The following is a 20,946-nucleotide window of genomic DNA, read 5'->3' as shown; positions in this document are numbered from 1 at the left end:
GAAATAAGTGAATTGAAAGGTATTATAAGTATATTGTGCAGACCTGAGCACCTAGATGAATTTTAGAAATATTTAGATGTTAAAAGTCAAAGAGAAGACAAGAATTAAGGGTGAAAAGATATTCTGCTTACTAGAATTGGCCCACAGAAAGATGCTATCAATTTCTTTGACCAGCCAAAAGGTTTTAAAGGAAAAGGAAAGCTCTTTTCAATTGACTTGGCTAAAAGGTTTTTAAGTTTCCAGGGTTTGAAACGAATGAAGCACTTTTGCATGTTGCAGGAAAAACAGAGTGGAATTTTGATTGACTTTCTTTAATTAAGATAATCTTGAAGATGCAAAGCAAAACTGCAAATAATTTTAATCCCATCTCATGATTTATTTATGGATTATTAAAACTCCATCATTAATAAAAATTATATTTCAGAATGGCATAATATCTGAAATGAACAAAGAGTGATTTCCCCTTCTAGACTTCTTAAGCCAAATATTTCTAGATGATTGGGCTTATCTCAGTTATTAAGGTCCCAGGGCATCCTCCCTCCCACCACCATGCCTTTGGATGTATCTTTTATGGCAAATTAGAGATAATTTCTCCTGATCTACAGGTTGAACCATTGGCAATACATATTATCATTAGGAGCAAGTTCATAGGCTTATATCTTGCCAGGTTCAGCACCAACATTGACAATGATAAGTTGGGCTGATAAAAACCGATCAATACCATTTCCCACACTTCACTTCTGTAATGCTTCCCAGGGTTACAGGTGATTAAGTACAGAAGAATATGTCATCAGTAAAAATTAGTGTTATCTGTGGCCCATGTTTATTGGTTATTTAATTCTTATAAGTCAAATTATTTTGACTTAATGTGATTTTAAATTATATTAAAATCACCCAAACCAGAACCAAAATATTTGTTAAGATGTAAAGCTCCAATATTCATGATGAATGAGTGTTAGCTTAGATTTAACCTTTGTCGTAAGTCAACTGCATTATCTACGATTATAAGTTTGTATAATTTAAAGCATGAGGAAGAAAATTTCTTCATCTTAGGTGACTGAAGTTTCTGACTTAAGGAAAGTTTAGGCGTCAGCATACCTTGTTTTATTTTTTAATCTTTTAATTTTTTAAAATATCATTTATTTATTTATTTGACACAGAGAGATCACAAGTAGGCAGAGAGGCAGGCAGAGAGAAAGGGGGAAGCAGGCTCCCTGCTGAGCAGAGAGCCCAATGAGGGGCTTGATCCCAGGACCCTCAGATTATGACCTGAGCCGAAGGCAGAGGTTTAACCTACTGAGCCACCCAGGTGCCCCCAGCATACCTTGTATCAGACAAAAAGTGGGTCTGATGACTAATCCTATAGTGTGGACAGGGATTTGTGAAATAGCGGGCAAAACCAAACCAAACAGCAAAAAACCCACGACCATCACCAACCAACACATGCACACTCTCCCAACCAACCCCCCGACTCAGGAGACACATTTCGGGGAGTTGTGGTGGAGGTCAGGGCTCGCAGGCCTGGAGAGGAGGAAGACGATATTCTGCAGCATTTCTCCAAAGAGGTTCTGTGGGTGGATAAGCCCCTCGAGATGTTCTATTGCAAAAGGGTTCTGAGGACAAAGAAATTTGAGAAGTGTCCTTCTTGGACATTCCCTCTGCATGTTAATTTATTGAAGCCATTGAGAACTTCTCCAGTTAAGACAAATATCCATTCTGCTTCTCTGCTATTAATCAAACATTGTTTGACCATGGGCTTCTTCCCCAAACTCATTAAGTTTGTTAATATTGAATATTATTTGTTTCTTGAAACACACTGTGGGAATGTTGATCATTGAGGTGTGAAGGCTGACCGTGGAAGGAAGAAAGAATCTGCACAGAGCAAAAGAGAAGGAACCAGAGAGCCCAATCCTCTGGCAGGGTGTTAATGTCCTCTGGCAACCACTGTATTGTGTGTGTGATGGCCACCTGACTCTGTCATTTGAATTTTTACCTTCATTCCCTCAGAGTGGGAACACAACTGGGTTGGAAGTGAGGAGCCATGGTTTTCGATTTTCCCTTCCACAGCTGAGTGCCTTTGGGCAATTAACTTCCCAATCTGAAACTCTCTTTTCACTATTATAAAATCAGAGTGTAAAGAAATCATGTTGATTGTTCTTTCTAGGCCTAACTAGATGATTCTACCCCAACTATGATAATGGGAGAAAAAAGGAAGATAGGATTTGCTTGAATTCTCTTCTTGACCAACTTATCTGGAGTATAAAAGGAATGGTGTATGGAATAGAAATCCTGTAATACAACCATCTGTGCATAGGTGATTTCTAGTCCTCATTAATCTGGTCGTTGTGATTGAAGATTGAGAGTCATGGGGGCAACCTGGATGAAAGCAGTTTTAGTACTGTATTTGCTGTCATTCAAATCTTTTTTTCTCCTCGCAAATAGTCCAGAAACTTTCAGCAGCTTGATCTTTAATTAAAGCCAAAGGGCAACTTTAAAATTAGTTCTTTTAATTAATTGTCCTTCAGGTTGTACAATCTGTGATTGCACTATTCTTGGTTATTAAACACAGTTTGCACTTTAAAAAAATCAAGATGTGGTTGAAATGACTGATTTAAATGAAGCTAATCTAAAAATATGGAGAAACACAATAGGGCAAGTTATTATGCAAAAGCATCTATGTATTTTGCATATGGCAGTACTTTCCTTTAATATAATGTAAAATTAAATTAATTGGAGAGAGAAGTTATAATTGCCAGAGAAGCTAAATCATTGATCTGATGTCGTGTATTAGCTGACTGTTTTTTCCATAATTCTCATTACCTGGGTTCTGTAATTAAATAATTTAGGGACTGAAGACCTAAAGTCACTTGCAAGTTGCATCCCAAATTATATGAAACAAACTGAGTCAGTCCCCAAACTGATACCAGATTATCGCTAGTTTCAGATATAATGTTCAGTCCACATTTGATTAGAAAGGTAGAAATCAAGTTCTTGGAAGTGGAAACTAATCCACTCTTCCCCACTGAAACATCTGCCATCAGGCAAATCTTCTCCCCACTCATCATGTTGGATCTGATCTCTAGCAACGATTCTCAAGCATTATGGCACATTAGAATTGCCAGGGGAAGTTTTAAAAATTTCCAGTGCCCAGGTCACACCTGAGATTAATCAAATCAGACTCTCTGGGGGTGTAACCCAGGTGCCAGTATGTTTATAAACTTCTCAGGAGATTCCAATATCCAGCAAAATTTGATGACCTGTGAAGCAGTATAGCCCAGTCAATGAATTTCCAAGTTAACTGCTTATATGACTTATGTTTAAAATTAGCAGTATGTAACACATCTGTTTTTATTTTTCAACTCTTCCGTAGAAATTGCCTCAGTGGAGGGGCACCTGGGTGTTCAGTAGGTTAAACGCCTAACTCTTGATTTTGGCTTAGGTCATGATCTCAGGGTTGTGGGATTGAGCCCATCAGGCTCCATGTTCTGCACGGAGTCTTCTTGAAATTCTCTTCCTCTCCCTCTGCCCCTCCCCTGCTCATGCATGTGCTCGCTCGCTCTCTCTCTCAAATAAAAAAATCTTAAAAAAAAAAAAAAAAAGGGAAATCACCTTAACAGAAAACGAACCTACTCCTTAAAGAAAAAAGGCAAGTAAAATGAAAAAAGTGGGTAAGAGGTTGTGGTAGATACCTTTTGGTTCATAAGAAACTCCTTAATTGCCTTTCTCTCCCCATCCACACCAGAGGGTTCTGGTGGCCACTGGAGCAAAGTGGCCAATCAGAATACAAGTCTGGGATTTTTAAGTTGAAATTCAGAGTCCATATTTCTTTGTGGTTGGATGTATGAGCTGTGGAATGGCTGAATATTCTGGCAGGTGGACTGAGTAGCTGAGAATTATGGGGAGAGATAACTTGTTTTGCAAACAAATTGGAGGTGAATGGTAGAGGCAATGCTTCTAAGACTCATTTTTGCTTGGTTGGCCTCCCTCCCCATTTTGTTAACAGTGCTTTATTCTTCAGGGACTATCTCACTCCCATTCCTTGTGGCCCTGGAGATAATTAACAAATCAAGCCTACAAGCTTTTGCTTTTTGAGCAGAGATGAAGCAGAAGAAGGTGGCACTGTCATTTTGGTGACCATTGTTGGGGGAAACTGTTAGTTTCTGCTCCTGGATCCCTGGAGCTGTCCAGATTCTTGTCTTCTTTGGTCTGATTGTTCAAGAAGTCTTTGAATTCTGGGATCAAGGCTGTCTGCTGCTTGTGATTTAAGAATCCCAGAACAGTTTTCTAGGTCCCAGCTCAAATCACATGGAGGTTTGTAGATTCTGTTTTGGGGCTCATGAGATACTCTTGTATACTTAAGGATATCTTAGCTCAGGGTGTTTTTGATATTTATAACTACATGTCTTAACTAGCACAGACCTTTAGTTGACTCCTCTGTTTACGTGGATGGTCCTGAGACTAAGGCAGTTTCTAGGACTCTCCAGATCCTACTCCAATCTTCAAGGTCATAACCAAGATAGTCCAACTATTTTATCATTCTCTGTGCTTTCTGAAACCTCAGTTATTTATTTGCATTTTGTAAGTATGAACATCTTGGGGAAAAAAAAATCCTAACAAAGGTATATGTTGTGAACAATAGGATTAAAAGCTTATCAAATAGAAACATGGTTCTAAATAATGTATGATCCTTTGAACAGGAGCCCAAATCTCTTCCTGAAAAAAGAGCTCTTATTTCCTCTATCAAGCAACATTAAATGAAATTATAGTCCTACCATTAAATCCAATTGTAAACCAGTAATTTTTCAATCTCCAATGGTACTCTTCTTTATCAAAAAACCTTTATTAAATAACAAAATATTCCAGCTAATATAAGTACTTCCTTGAGCTCAATATTAATATACTTGGCACACAATTCAAGGCTGTCTCCTCAAACTCAGGAAGTGCACGATTTCTTCCTGGTGACACAGCAGGCAGAATTACAGTGAGAGAGCCTTTGTTTCTCCCGGCCAAGTCCCAGAAGTGGTGAGGTGTGGGCGGTGTTCAAATGGGTGACTTTTTAAATCTGGATCTATGGAGCTAGATTTGGATCATAACATTAGAATTTAGAGATAATTGGTGTAAAAAAAAAAAAAAAAAAAGCAAAACCCCAAACCAAAAAAGCACAGCACTGTGCTAATCAGCTTAAGTGATTAGCAATGTTTTGATCTTTGGCAAACTCTGGATGAACCTTAATGAAATGGAACAGTGGGGCCAGTGTTAACAAAATGCGATCATAAAGTCTGACCAGGTCACAGTGTTTTCTTTTCTTGAGAGTCTAAGGAAGGGTAAATATTATCTTGGAATATTCTGGTAAAGAATGCAAGCAAGGCAAATAAAAGAAGGCAGTTTAAAAGATATTTTTTTGACCATCATACTTTATTTTTAATACAAATAGGTAATAAAAGGTACCCAAATATCTTTGAAACAAGAATATGTTTTCTGTGTATCAAGCCATCATTTACAGAGTAACACTGCAAAACATTTGAATTAATAACTCTTAATTTGCTTCCATAAGTTTATAGGCAATAAAAAATGATATGTAGGATGAGAACTAACCAGTAAGAACCAATTTGAAGTCCTAAAATCTTGTCTTTGTATTAATTACTTCACTGTCAAAAAAAAAAAAAATCACATGCATCTACAAAGAGAAGGTAGGCATCCTTAACACCAAACGTTATTTACAAAACAACTTCATTTCTCTCAGTTACTCTGGATTCTGTGAGCCTGCCCAACACATGCACCGTGGGGCCAACGTCACGGTCAGCACGGCTCGCCTGCCCCGCCTGGGCATGGCCATTCTAGGCCCCGGAGGAAGGCTTCACACCAGCTCGTAGTATTTCCCGGTCTGGGGATCAAAGTAGCAGTTCAGACACGGGTCGTACAGCAGAGTCAGCACTTCCTCGTCCTCCTCCACACTCGGGTCTTCTTCACCTGCCGGGAGGGGAACCACAGACACGTTAGCTGCCTGACTGGCCCGGAACTCCTGATTGCCAGGGCAGAAGGGCAAGAAGGCAGGCCCCTCCAAGCCTCCTGGGAGAGGTAGAATGTCAAGGCCAAAATGGAGGGGCACGGCAGATGTGCAGACTCTGCTCACAGCATTAGACAGGGCTGGCTTTGCTCTGAAGGACAAGAAAGCTGAGTGTGGAGACCGGGAAGGCACATGGCCAAGGGATTCACGGCATCAAGGATACAAGCGGGATTCAAGACGGGGGAGACAGTTCCAGACTTCACTGCGGGCCAGTGCTGTATGAATGCACCCTAAAAGTGCTACCAAGTAAACCCGAATTAAAATGATAATGTTGTTTAGGAACACAAGACACACAAAGCAAAGAACAAGTACAGAAAACTATCAGGTGATGGGTAATTTCATCAGTGGGAGGAACATCTGTCACGTTTGCTAGTCACATGGACGTGGCTTCATGTTTGTCTCTGTGACAACTATTTAGACATTTTGGAGGAACTCCTGCTGCCTAAGTTATTAGCGGTTTTGGTTGGTTTCTAACACATGCCTTGGAATGAAAAAAAAAACAAAGGTTTTTGTAAGATCTTTCCTGAGCACCTTATGTGTGCCCAGGGCTGTGCTAAGTACTTGTACACTCGAGGCTGCCTCCAGCAAGCAAGTGCCTTTTGAGTACTTCTGAAAAGCACATAATAGGAGTCCTGAAGCCGGGAAGGTAAGCCCTCCCTGAGCTGGAGAAGATCAGAGCAGGAAGGAGGGCTGATTAGAACACCCCTCTCTCGGGTGCCTGGGTGGCTCAGTGGGTTAAAGCCTCTGCCTTCAGCTCAGGTCATGATCCCAGGGTCCTGGGATTGAGCCCTGCGTCGGGCTCTCTGCTCCTCGGGGAGCCTGCTTCCTTTTCTCTCTCTCTCTCTCTGCCTGCCTCTCGGCCTACTTGTGATTTTTCTCTGTCGAATAAAAACAACAACAACAAAAACCAACACCCCTCTCTCTTCCTGAGCACAGGCTGCTGAGGACCAGAGAAAGCCCAGTCTCTGGGGCTGTGAGCTCACCAGGGTTACTTTCAGAGGGGCTCGGCTGTGGGCCTGGGGCTGACATGTAACAGAGGCTCAGTCAATACGGATGTTTCTGGAAAGGGGGAATACATGATTGTGAAAAACAAGTCTGTGGATATAAGTGTCACTCCCCAGAGTATGGGAAGGTGGTGGGACTCCATCTTTCCCAGCCAAAGTCAGACTGAGCTGGTGCATGGATCCTGTCAGGACAGTGACAAGCCTGAGTTAAGTCCCAGGGAGTGGGGCCAAGATGGTGAGGTCGGGGGCTGAGATTCTACTACAGCCATTCCTCTGACCATCCAAAGACCTAAAGCATGACTGCCCCTGCACCAGGCACTGAGTGGGGGATGAGATGAGATGGTTGAAGAAGAAGGTGCTGTTCTCAAAGAGTGTGCGGCGACTTGGGCAAAACCCAAGAGCCTCCAACTGACGCTTATGGGCTACACGGGGTTCCAGCAGTCCTTCAAAAGTGGGGCTGGATGGAGGACTCAGAGCCGCCGCCTCACTGACTAACACCTCAACCGGTGGAGCCCTTTACAAAGCACTTCCCCATGCAGGAGCTCACTTGACCCTCCTGGGAAACAGGCAGGCGTCATGGTGCCCATCTGACAGAAGAGGGAAGGAAGGTCTACAGAGTTCACTGGCTCACTTGAGGTCACTTGCCGAGTCAGAGGCAGAGTCAGGGATGAACCTGGGTTTCCAGACTCTCAGTTCTGCGTTCTTTCTACCATACTGGTGCCCTGCTTTCCTTAAGAAGATGGTGGAACACGTTCAGGTGGGAGCCATTATGTTATGGGGATTTAAACATGGAAGAGCGTAACACATTGCAAAGGTGTCAAATTGTAAAGGTGTCCTACATTTGAAAAACTCAGGTTTGGAAACAAAAGAAATTTCATTTCTCACACTTCAAAGATCACAGAGAAAGATGAGAGTCCATGTGGGAGGGCAGAGGCAAAATCCGGGCTTATTAACTCCAGAAAAGACAAAGCTTGCGGTTACAGCAGCCCTTCTGGCCTCAAGAACGTCAAGGGTGGTAAATGAGAAAAAAGTTAAGACGATTCTGTGGGGTTCCAGGAGGAAGCAAGAGGATCAATGAGGGAAAGTTATGAGGAGCCAGATTTTGGCTCAGCACAAGGAAGAATTTTCTAAACCGTAGAGCAGACCAGGAAATGGGAGGTGGACCCTGGGGAGGGTGGCGCAGGGACTGGGGCGACCACTTGTGTCAGATTTTATTGTGCACAGGGCAGGACCAGATCCAGTGATCCCCGCGGTGCCTTTGATGAGTTTCTGTAACTCTTGGCTGCAGTGGCTTATGTCCTTGAAGTATGACAGGACTTTGCTAATGGCCACGTTAATGGTGGCAGCTGACCTGAGCACCCTGCACGGTTTCTAATTAAGAACAGGAAATCAGAGAAGGCAGGCTGCTTTTCCTTTACTTTCTATTGTTACCTTAAGAGTGGGCCCCAGGGTCCTGCCTCCACCTTCTTCCTTTAAGTAGAAGTTGGGAATGCTTTTTAAGTGGCTGTTTCTCGTGGAAGATGACCCCCTTTAGGTCACTTCTGCACATCAAAACGAGGGTGTGCATGTGTCCTTTATCTTCACATATTCAACCCATCATCCCTTTCTTATTTAGGCTTCTTCAGAGAACAGAACCAGTAAGTAACTTATGTGTGCAGGCTACATAATGGTGTCTATTAAATTTGTACTACGTCTAGGTGTGGATGTGACATTCATACACAAAACAAAAGCAGCTAGTGAAGATTAATGGTGGGGTGATGGGAGTTGCAACTGCAGAGAGGCTAAGAGAGCCCTGGGCCTTAGGATCCCGCCCACAGGATGGGAGGGAGCTCGGCCGCTGCCTACCCAAATGACCTTTGGGCAATTATGGGTTACTCTGCCTCACTGGACCCTCATTTCCTTATTTACCAAATGGAAATAGTACTGCCTGTTTCATAGGGTTTTGTGGGAGACGAAACTGGACCCTGGATAATATGCATAACACAGCAGACACAGTAATTCTGCAACAAATGATCGTTACTGTTACTCTTAAGGATAATGACAACCTTGAAATAAATCACGAACTACAGGTTATAAATTGCTTAGTCACTCAGAACAAAAACACTGATAAAGCTTAGAGTCCTAGGATAAGGCTTCATAGAGACGGACAGCGTCACACAGAGACAACGAGTCAGACAGGCCTGGGTCCAAATCCCATTCTACCACTGGGTAGCTGCGGGACCCTGGGAAAATTCAGCACTCTGAGCCTTAGTCTCCTCATGTGAGGACAGTAATCCTACTTGTGATGGTACCTATGACAACTCAGTAAGATGCTCAGTAAGACTCCACACACACACAGTGAATACTCAATAAATGTTGTTGTTACAGTTGTCATCATGAAAAACTGAAGAGAGCCGAGGTAGACACAAAAGGGACACAAAAGGGGTGTGTCCACTTATACCTTATTCCCCATCTCCAAACTGTGCCTGTTTGATTTTTTACTACCAAGAGAAAAAAAAAATAGTGGATTTGAATGAAATACAAAGACCCCAACTAGCTTCATAAAGGACATAAACAAGAATTCAAGAATTCATCTTTAAGTAAAAAGAGTACTTAAACCAAAAATTGCGTATTTTTAAAAAGTAAAATGAATTTTCCCATCAGGTGTAATGTTAAAATCATGGATCATCGAGGTAAGTGATGAGAAGTCAACCCATCTCGGAGGTCTTTGTCCGTGTTTTTACTCCATCCACACACTGGGGGAAATTCTGACCTCTGGCGCGTAAGTTACATGCCAGGTTACTGTTCAGCGTACTCTGGAGCTGGTACTTTCCAAAAAGATAAAATTTTAAGCTGGTGCTATTAAGTTAGAAAACTCAATACATTTTAGGGCCAGTCAAGAATCTTTCTAGATGAAAATAACAGTTGTAATGGGCCGTGGGTGTTTATCACCCAACTGCAAAGGGATCGATGTGGATCCAATTCATTAGTAGGGGTTTTGCTACATAATGCATACAAACTGAAGCAGTAACTGCTATGTAAATGCATTCGTTCCAATACGTATCACCATAAAACTGGAACCTCATGCATTATAGCCATGGGACTAAAGCAGGTTTTGTGGTTTTTAGTACTAAAGGTTTAAATGGATGAATTTTAAAACTACCAACAATGACACTCGCACAAAAATTGGGTGACATTATGTATAATTTTACATTGAAATAAGTGCTTTAAACTTGCATAAAAGGTTTTGTTTTCATTATAACTTAATTTTCAACGCCTCCAATTTACATCATTTTAAGCCATTGTAATCCCTACGTAATGAAATTATAATATCATTAAGCAATTACCACTATGATGTCAAGCAATGGGAAATGTTTTGAAAGGTAATTATTGTGCATGGGTATGGGGTAATTTTCAATTATATTCTTGAATGGTGCAGGGTTTGTTTTTCCCCCCAATTGCTAAATTGCTCTATTTAAAGACTGGCTACAGAAACTCTGAAAGGACAAATTAACAAATAAAACCATTCTCTGCTACCACACTAAGAGCATCTGGACAGGGGTCCAAATTACATTTTTACTCTTCTCCACATAATAAAGTCATTTCCAGTGAAATAAAATTGCCTTTCAGATAATAATCTATTTACAAACTTCCAGCTTCATCCACTTTGAATTGGTTAACAGCAATAATGGAAGAAAAGCCAGCAGAGCCAGACCGAATGCAGCAATATTAGCTGCCCTCCCCTCTGTTAGATCAGTTCAGGCAAACAATTCCTTCAGTTCACCTTTTTGAAAATCCATTAATATAAATGCTTAATTATCTATATTTATCGTGTTTTAACCATAGATAATAGAAAACCTGTATGCGCAGGCTGAGTCCTCAAGCTTGAAAACAAATAATGTGGCACCGGTTTATCAGATTTAAAATCTCTGAATCAAGACACTGCACTTGATTTTCGATTTTCTGACGCTGCCATCCAGAATTTTTTAAAAAAAGTTAATGCGTTTTCTCTCTTATAGATCTTGAGAACTGATTGACTGTACTTTTATGTGCATACTAATACACTATTGTTTAAACAATTCAATGGTGAGGGATCCCCATTCCAAACAGTCAGCCTCAGGATCAATAAAGATGACATTTTAGATAAGATTCCGCAGAGCACCAGGGGCTCACAAACTCTCCCACCAACGTTTCTCACAGTAGGGCAAAATTAACTTGCACTAAAACCTGAGAAAGTCTACTGTGAACTGCTGAATTTTGTTTTTTGGCAAATATGTGTCCTGGGATGGGAGGATAAATGATCCAGGATGGGATAAAAAGGAGGAAAAGATACTTTCTTGTATTAGAACACCATGTTGTTTCTTGGAAGGCAAATAACACGCCATGATTATAGTTCAGGTTTCGTTTGGGAAATAAGTATATCACCCTTTTTGCAAAAACCAGTGGCTATATTTTACTTGGAAAATGCCATTGAAGACAACATATTGAAGGATTTGGAAGATTAACTGGGAATTAGTGTAATTTCATTCTTTCCAGGTAGTCTCCACTTACAAACGTGCAGTGATGCAAATGTGTGCTTGTGTATCAAATCACTGAGTTAGACTTACACAGTGTTACATCTTAAACTTACACGTTACATTTTAATTTTATCTCAGTAAAGCTGGGAAAAGAACCTACAAAGCAATTGTGCACTTGGGAATGTGCAGCTTGTGACTCTGAGTGTGTTTTGTTACACACCCAGGTTAGTCCCTAACCAGACTACTGAGCTGTGAAACCCATAATGTCTCAATGGCCTGATCTCAGGCAGGGTGGCAACACTGGAGCGAGAAGCAAATTCACCCCAATTTCAGCAAGGGAAGCTGAACTCACACCTTGGACTAGGAACATTTCTGGGGTGAATCTGGGGAATAAGTAGGTGGGGATAGTTCTAGAATAAGAGAGAGAGTCTCTGACACCAGCAATGTGTTTACTTCCCTACTTAAGGGTGCACTTCTAGTACTCCTAGAAGGAAGGCACCTCTTTAGCCTAGTGAGGGCGTTGATCACCAGCCCCCCATCTCCCAACCACTTTCGTGCAGAGAAGACACCCCCGAGACTCTGATAGCTGCATAAGAGGAAATACGTCTCATCCTCAGGGTTAATCTGAGAGCAAAAGCAGCTCCTTGCCTAACAGGGGAAGGGGCGGGGACTCTGGATTCCGCAATGTCATGAATACTAAAGAACATTATAGGAGTGGAGCCTTGAGATGGGGATGCCACAGGTTGAAGGGGAGTACTAAAGGGAGTACTATTTTATCCAGAAAGCTTCAAGAAAGAGAACTTCCTAAATTTAAAAATTGCAGTGGACACGTCAGTTGTATGGTTCTTACTGACCTCAGTGGGAATTCTGTGGCCTTGTAGCAGCATGGGGGTTAGAGGTATAGATTGCTAGGTCTGACAGGCCTGGGTCAGAGTCCTGCTCCACACTCTGGGTTTGTGACTCAGGCAGTGACCTTAACTTCACCTCTACGGTGGGGGACATAACATAGCCTCACACCTGGCAGTATCAGGAGGAGTCATCGTGAGGTAACACAGGAAAATCTGACATTGTGGCGGGCACATGGCCGGTGCTGACTTCTCTTATTACTTCTACCTTGCCAGGATTGTTTTTTGCGGGGGAGAAGGTCTCTTTGCACCTTAAATAAATCTTGACAATACAAGGAGGATCCAAAGAGTAGACCAAATCATACTTCTGTTTTCCATGGGCAGATGATTCCCGCAAGCACTCATTAAATATTTATTAAGTGTGGACTGTGTCCTAGGCGCCAAGTCAAGCACCTGGGGACACCATGGTTTTTCAGTGAAGCATAATCTCTGTAAGATAGCTAGTAAAACAGATTTTAGAAGACTGTTTGAGACTCATCGTATCAGGTGGATGTTGAATAACCGTGTGGAAGGAAATAAGACTCTGGAAGGCCTCCCCTGTTGTGCCCAGAGCACATGGCCAGATTCCCCTCTCTCTGCTTAGCTTCAAGGAGCCATGAGTCCTAAATTCTTGGCCAGTAGTTCGGATATTACATCTTTACAATCAGCATCTGCTGCCTATTTGCGTCTCGTGGGAGATACACCCATGTTCATAAAGGAATATCCTCTATGGCCTTGCCATAAAGAAGGCACAAGGATGTTGTTTTTAAGGGATTCTGGCAACTCCACAAGCACTTCTGAATGTCTTTCTTACTCAAAATCTATGTAAACTGCAGGAGCGGTTCTGCAGGCCTGACGAGAGAGGTCATTAATATTCCATTTTGGAGCTGGGAAGCATGAATAATTGAAGGGTCATATCTGTAAAGGAACAAATGTCAAAAACAAATTGACAACTATTCTTCAAGCAAAGTCTGCTTTATTTTCCAAAGGTCAGCTTGGTAGTTCTCTTGAGTAAGTTCTGAAATCATAACTTCCCATTTTCACATTTCACATGCGCTCCAGGAACACACATTTGTGCCAAGTGTTAAGGGTGCCTGTGCCCCTGGTAACTGACATTCGGCGAGCAGGCTGTGGCCCGGGAGGAGCTGCACGCAGTGCCCCGCTCTCCCTCCAGACGCAGGGCCCGGAGCTCAAGGCCGGTCCCGCCGGCTGCCTGGCTCTCCAAGAACACGGCCTGTTTCCTTGAAGGTGGCATTTATACACTCGAGGCTTCTGTCTGAGCAGGAGCTGTGGCTGTGACACAGACTCGTACTGAATAAGGCAAAGACTCAAAGGCCAGGTCTAAGGCATGTGTGACAAGGAGTAGAGGGAGACCTCATTTGAAATGGAGTGAGGAAGCCTGGAAAGGGAGGCGCTTTCTGTGGCCGCCTATGCCATGCTCCTGGGCAGGAGGAAGTTCATCTTATTGCCCCAGCAGAAGGAAGGGAGATTTTCTCCCTGACAAGCAATAGCCTAGACAATGGGAAGCGTCCCCATCTTTAACTCTTGCTTTGGACTTTTAGATTCTAATAGACTTTCCTTCAAAGCAGCCTCTCCCAAAGTCCTCCTTTGTCTCTACAAAGTAATGTTGCTCTCCACACCTGCCTACGCTTTGCTGCAGCGTGCGGGACCCAAACTGCCATTCCTTTGCTATTCCTAAATAAACTTATTTTCCTGGTAAAATAACTCGCTCTTTTGTTTTTAAGGTTAACCCACGCACTTACTTTTATATGGCCTGGGGCAAGTTTTCTAGTACTATGTATTGGTCAGGCCCTGCTGCTGAACTACAGTTATGCCTCTCACTCTATAGAAGCATCTTGTCCTCTCCACCTGGGCTGGAGCTGTAGGGGTTTAGCACGTTACTTCCCAGCTCTGAGCGCCAGTGTCCATGTGGAAAAGGCTAGGAATAACAGTAGCTGCCATTATGAGAAGTAAAGGGTACTTGCAGGTGTGGATCATAGGAAGAATAAATAAATATTAGCTATTGTTATTTCTGTCTTAGAAGTTTAAAGATGGGAGACCCTCCATCCCTGGGAACCAGGCTTCAAAACCACCTTCAAAAGTTCTGCAGAAAGGCACTGATAAGGAGGAAGCCTAATCCTAGCTGGGGCTAGGACTGCACCACTGTCTTAGGTGGTTCAGCAGAGCCCCAAGGCAGGGTTCTGAGACCCTAACTTCCCCTTTAGCCAGAGAGGTTCTATTCTTCTCTCTTTTAAATGTTAGAATTTCATAGGAAATTCAATTGATAAAAAAGTTTCACGGCTTATAAATATACTTTAAGAGCCACTGCCTCAGGTTATCTGTCACTGTTTTAATTGCTAAAATTCAAGGGTCTAGGTTCAATACTCTCATTGACAAATTTTAGAAATATACATAATATACTAAAAATCTGGAATAGAGGAAAAGTAAGTAAGCAAGACTTACTGAAGGTAAGACTTCAATGAATTACTCATTTTTTTTCAAGGTTGGTATAAAAATGGCCATTTGAAGAACATTTCTCTCTCTCCTTTTTCCCTCTCAGCCTTCCAGTCTACCTTCTAACAAAAATTTAGAGTATCTAGTAACCTACAGAAATTGCATAGGGTACTTGGGATCCAGGAGTGAGCAAACAGATGAAGTCTCTGCTTTTACAAACTCACAGGCTATGTAGGAAAAAAGACATTAAACAAGCCAAAAATCACGGATTACACATTGTGAAAAGGGCACGAAGAAAATGTACAAGGTGAAGGGAGACTGACCTGCTTAGAAAGGCCTTTGGGAAGCGAGGTGACAAGGAAATACTCAGGCCCGGCAGCTCGGCAATCCAGGGATCCTGTCTCTCAGTCAGGCCCTTGCCTCCCTCAGATCTGGTCAACACAGCAGCTTTGCCCCTGAGCACCTCACTCCCATGGAGAAAATGCTGTCACTTGTGATTCCTGACAAGCATGAATAGGAGGGCTGAAACAGGAGACCAGACGTCTGCTTCCTCCTGCTCCCTTAAAGAACTTAGCTACTTAGCCCTGGAGATGTTTCCATTTGTTTGTTGGTTTGTTTGTTTGTTTTTCAGGAAATTTCAAGAGGAAAAAAAATTTCAATTCCTGATTTCATATACATTTCTTTTTGAGTAGGTAATCTAGGTACTTGGTACAAAATAAAAAAAAGTATAAAAACAGTGGGGCCGGGCTGTTTGGAATCTCATCCCAGCTCTGCTGAGGACTGGTTGTGTGACCCTGGGCAAGGCATTCAAGAACTTTGTACCTCAGTTGTCTCAGCTGTAAAGATCAGTAATTACATACTCACACTAATAGTACCTTCCTCACAGTGTTGCTGTGATAGCTACTGTTAGAACTTAGCATGGTGTCCGGCATCTCTCTCTAAATTCTTGGTATCCTGCAACCAAAGCCCCAAAAGAGGCCCGACTATCCACAACCATGTCTCCCTCTTGCTTCTGGTGATACAAACTGGATACTTGAACCCATCATTTTACTTTGACAAACACTGTATAAGAACACTATCTTGGCACAGTAACATGTAAAGAGTCACCAAATAGGCAACACCAGTTTTTGATGATATTAATTAGCTATAAACCACTCAAGCAGATCAGAAAAGGGGAACGGGACAGCTGACAGAAACCGAGGCTGACGGGCAGGACGGGCAGCAGACCTGGTTAACATTGGCCAGAACATTTCTATAATCTTCTGAATTTATTCTGTTAATTTGCCCTCGTTGGAAGTTCTGTTTACCTTCAACATAACTGAGCTCCTGCTGTCAAAACACCACTTTGTAATGGTGACTCAAAGGCTTCCTTTCTGCTACTTCTCACTAATATATATCTTGGGTGCCTTTGCTCAAGGACCACGCTCTCTGTTCCCGTGGTTTATTTAGGACACTTAACATAACATATTATTTGTTCTCTCACAGCAAGGTCTCCTCCTGACAGCCGAGATTCTATTTTTCTGTCATAAGTAATTATAAATGTACACCTCTAAAAAGATTTCCAATTTGAGGGGCATAATCTATTTCAGACAGTAAATCACGGAGACATCTCCATCCCTTGGGCAGCCAAAATGTGCAACTCAGATGTATGAGCTCTCACTCTGAATTTTCCACACCTGAAGAAAAATGGGATGCTCCACTTTCTCCCTGGGGCAGTGAGGGGAAAAAACCTGGCACCTTTGTTGGAGCAATTTATTTTGGCTTCAGTTCCTGTATTATTTGTTTTAACTTCAGATATCATGCTTCTCTCTTCAGAAGCCCAACTCAAAAGGCTGTCTCAGAGAGTCCCACTCTGAGGTTAACTGTCACTCTACCCCTTCCATCCCAATCCCTGTTTCCACCAAAGGTTCTTTTCCCTTCCTCCTCTGTGTACTCCAGACAATCACGTTCCCTGCTCACAACCCAAAACTGATGGTTCATTTCTATGACTCTCGCCCACAAAGGGAACCCCAGGCAAATTTTCATTCCTGCTTCCTTCCCATTCTTCCATTGCTAACACGAATTGCTATAACTCTGTGCTGGCTTTACCTTTAAAGACAAATATCCCTGCGTGAATGAAAACATGTATCTAGTGACGTAGGAGCGTGGTGTCTGCTTTATATTAAAATGAACTGCTAGTATTTGGTAGGTGCTAATATAAGTGCTTTATGAATCTTCACAAAAAACTTCCAGGCAGATGCTATCACTTTCAGTCTTACTTTACATATGTGGTAACTGAACGTCCTACAGGCCACACAGCAGGAGCTGGTAGACCTGGAATCCAGATGAAGGTCAATTTGATACCGAAGGACTTATTATCCTATAAAATGAGGCACAGGGTATCTCATTTTGGGGGTGTGAGCCTAAATGATTAGCATTTAATAAAAACAGTGGCATCTCAAAGTGACTGATTTTCTCTATTTGTAGTTAATGATTTTTATTTTTTTATGCATAATATTTTCCATAGTCCCACCTTGAGCACTCAAGCTTCCAGAAGAATCCAGATGCTGGTCTGTTGGGTGTTGACTGGGAGGAACAATTGGTGGGCTCAACATATTCAACCAGTCCCTAAAAAGAAAAGAAGAAAGTAAATAAACAACAGGTCTGCAATTTCATATATAAATTTTATCTTTCCATTGGGTTTTTAATTTCCTGGGACTTCCACAGAGAAACATTTTTTCCCCTCCTTCATATTTCAGAAAGACAGAACGTCCAGAAGTTAATATTCAGTTCTATAAATCGGTTAATATATTGTCAATCACTGAACTCACTAGTTGTTCCACAGATATATCAACTAGATTAAAGATGACTATTCCTCTCAAAAGCTTATTACTGTGGCTATTAAACTGTTCCCAGTTCCTCTCCTATAAGAAAATTATTTTGGGGGTGCCTGGGTGGCTCAGTAGGTTAAAGCCTCTGCCTTCCACTAGGGTCATGATTCCAGGGTCCTGGGATCAAGCCCCGCATCTGGTTCTCTGCTCAGTGGGGAGCCTGCTTCCTCCTCTCTCTCTGCCTGCCTCTGTGCCTACTTGTGATCTCTGTCAAATAAACAAATAAAATCTTTAAAAAAATTATTTTGATAATTCAGAAGAAATGCAGTAGAGACAAAGCTTCTTAATGATCTTTGGGTAAGGAAACCTGGCAAAGTCATATGTTACCTCCATGACAACATTCCAAATGTGATCTGAAACAGAAGGTGGTCTTGGAGCCATTAGGGACTAGACACAATGGTGGGGTCAGCAGGCACTCACTCAGTCTTTAGAGCATCGGAGGGCAAAAGAAGGTAGAGTGAGGGGAGCTGGTCCCTCAAGTGACCCATTCTTTCAGTTCTCCCATTAAGAATGGGGGCAAAACCACTCTGGAAAGCCACTTCTACATTCCCGCTCCTCTGCCTCCAACTGCCAACTTTATTTCCCAAGTTCTTTACTCCCCTTCCTCCTCCATTCTTTTCTGGTCCTCTCGGTCCCTCTAGGAGGTCCCCGAATGGGTGTGATGCAAGAGGGTGACATCCGGGGGCTCGAGTCACTGTGTGCTATACTTCAAGCCTTTCTTATCTTTAAACTTGTTAGTGAGCTTCCGGCATGGGGGCATTAAGGGAAAGTGATCCAACACGAATTCATGCTGGCATTGATACTAGCATCTCTTTCGTTTATCTTATTCTTCTCAACAGGAGCATGGGCATGTCCTCATGACTAAACAAGTTCTTTCTAAATTTCTGTATTTCTGTCTTTATTTACAATGGGAGACAATCCCAGCAGGAAGTAAGAGGACTGGCTCTCCAGGTCAATCCTGGTACCATGTTTCCCCACGCAAAAGCTTGGCCATACCACTTACATAGTAAGTCTCTTTTAGAAAGAGGAGATAACGACAGTACCTCAGAGTTCTGCTTTAGGACTAAATGGGGAAAAAAAAAAAAAAAAAAAAGGATGAAAACCACTTGGCATGGATCTGGATACAGGGCCACATTCAATACATTTCAGCTATGACCACCATCATCTTCATTATTGGTGAAAATCATAGTGTGGCTTTCTCTACAATGATAAACCAAGGTAGCAGGAATTGGATTTTGTTGGAATTAAACCAGTCAAGGAAGGTAGAATGGTTACAAGTATCTATAGCAGAGGTTTTCCATGAAAGTCATTCACTCTTCCTGCAAAAAAAAGATGATCTCAACGTAAAAATTACCCAATTCCTATTTGCCATATTTTAAGATACTTACAGTCTCTCCTCCTCATCTTAGCTATCACTGATTATGGCTAGTGAAATAAGCAAGGTGAACGTGCTGAATAATTGAATTTCATAATAACACATTAAGGACATCAGAAAGGAATTGTCGCAGACTTCCAAGCTAATGGGGCATTTTTCTGATAAGCACCTTCCATTTAGCCCATTTCATTACTGTAGACCCCAAATCCCCACATTATAGAAAATTACAAGGTCACATACAAATTACAAGTCCTGGTGACCTCATTACTCAGTAAGAGTGCTGGAGAGCAACGGGGAACACCAGCAACAGAAATAATAATGTTATCATATGAAGACATCCTCAGTGATAAATCAGAAACTCTAAACACTGGCAGGAGTAGCTCCTACTCATGGTCCATGGACACGGGGGTTGTGTGACTATTATAAAAGGTAAGATGTTCACTTCTTAGGCCAGTGACTTGATTAATGTTTTTCCTTCTCTGTAGTAGCTATGAAAAGTGCAGAGTTCTTCCTTTTGTGATTTTTTTTGGTTGTTTAAAATAATGTCAGATTTACAGCTTTTCTGTAAGAAAAGTACAGAGTACTTCTTTGAAAGAAGAGTACAAAGAACTCCTACAGATCGTTCATCCAGATTCCCCAAATTAAACACTTGATCACACTTGCTATCTACTATCTATCTATCTATTTATCTATCATCATTTCTCTATCTAAATGGGATTGGTAAACTATGGCCTGCGGGCAAAGTCTGGCTCAATGCCTGTTTTTGCACAGCGTGCAAATTGAGAATGATTTTTACATTTTTAAGTGGGTGAAAAAAGAAAGATAATAATGTTTCATGACATATGATAATTATATAAAATTCAAATGTGTCTATAAATAAAATTTTATTGGAATAAAGTCATATTCACTTGTTATGTATTGTCTATGGCTGTTTTTGTGCTATAGTGAAGGAATTAAGTATTTGCTGTTTGGCCCTTTACAGAAAAAAGTTTGATGATCCCTATTCTGTAATTATGGGCTCATTTCTTCAATACTAATGCAACACCGCACGTTCATGCTCATCTCTCCTCTTTCCATATTTGTAACTCCTTTGACAGCAAGGAACCTCCCATTATCCTCAATAAATTTACTTCTTTTCTGAGCTATAGAACATGTCAAAAGTAGTTTCAGAATTGTTAAGCAAACAAAACAAAACAAAACAAAACAACCAACAGAAAACCCCAAGCCTACTCTCTAGAGTTCTCTATTTAGGGTTCTTTTTATTCCTTTGTTAAAACAGTATAAAATAGTCAAATAGTATGTTCTAAATTTATTTGAGTTAGTTCTCCTTCCTTTTCAGTGTGGTTTTATTATTTCTTTGAAATACAGTTGGATCCATCCACTTTTGTTTGTATTATATGTTAATATAAGATTACAGAGAAATATTAACATGAAAGAAATCTTTTTTGTCCATTAATTGATTTTTATTATTTTTGTTGTTGAGTATATAAAATGTTAACAGTTCAAAAGTCAAAATACACAGAAAGTCTTATTCAGGTAAGAGTTACATTTCCCCCATGCCTCCCAGTTTGTTTCCAACCCCTCATCACTTCCATGCCATTCTTACTGGCTCCTCTATAGGCAATCAAGTTCAATCTGGTATCTCCCATGTTTCTTTTTGTAAAAAATAAGCAGACATGTGTCTAACGCAAAAGTCAACTTAAAATATAACCTGAAAATCATTCACCTCCAGTTCAGAGAGCATTTCATTCTTTTTCATGGCTGTGTAGTACTCCATGTCTGGCTAGCCTATCATG

General features: G+C 41.5%; 1 protein-coding gene across 6 annotated transcripts in view; it reads right to left on the bottom strand.

The window, feature by feature from the left end:
* Nucleotides 1-5,394: 5,394 nt before the first annotated feature.
* CFAP20DC (CFAP20 domain containing) overlaps nt 5,395-20,946 on the bottom strand; it is a 249,301-nt gene continuing 233,749 nt past the window's right edge. For all 6 annotated transcript variants that reach the window (XM_013053494.2, XM_013053495.2, XM_013053496.2 and 3 more), the window contains 2 exons: nt 17,418-17,512; nt 5,395-5,970 (listed from right to left, as the gene is read on the bottom strand). In XM_013053494.2, the coding sequence (XP_012908948.2) occupies nt 5,858-5,970; nt 17,418-17,512 (208 nt within the window). In that variant the 3' untranslated portion in view covers nt 5,395-5,857. The remainder of the gene's footprint in view (nt 5,971-17,417; nt 17,513-20,946) is intronic.

The sequence above is a fragment of the Mustela putorius genome, unplaced genomic scaffold, assembly GCF_011764305.1.
Source record: "Mustela putorius furo isolate JIRA1106 unplaced genomic scaffold, ASM1176430v1.1 tig00000095_pilon_pilon_pilon, whole genome shotgun sequence".
In the NCBI taxonomy this organism is placed as follows: Eukaryota; Metazoa; Chordata; class Mammalia; order Carnivora; family Mustelidae; genus Mustela; species Mustela putorius.
Note: the sequence above shows the minus strand (reverse complement) of the source record. Positions and strands in the feature narration are given on the sequence as shown.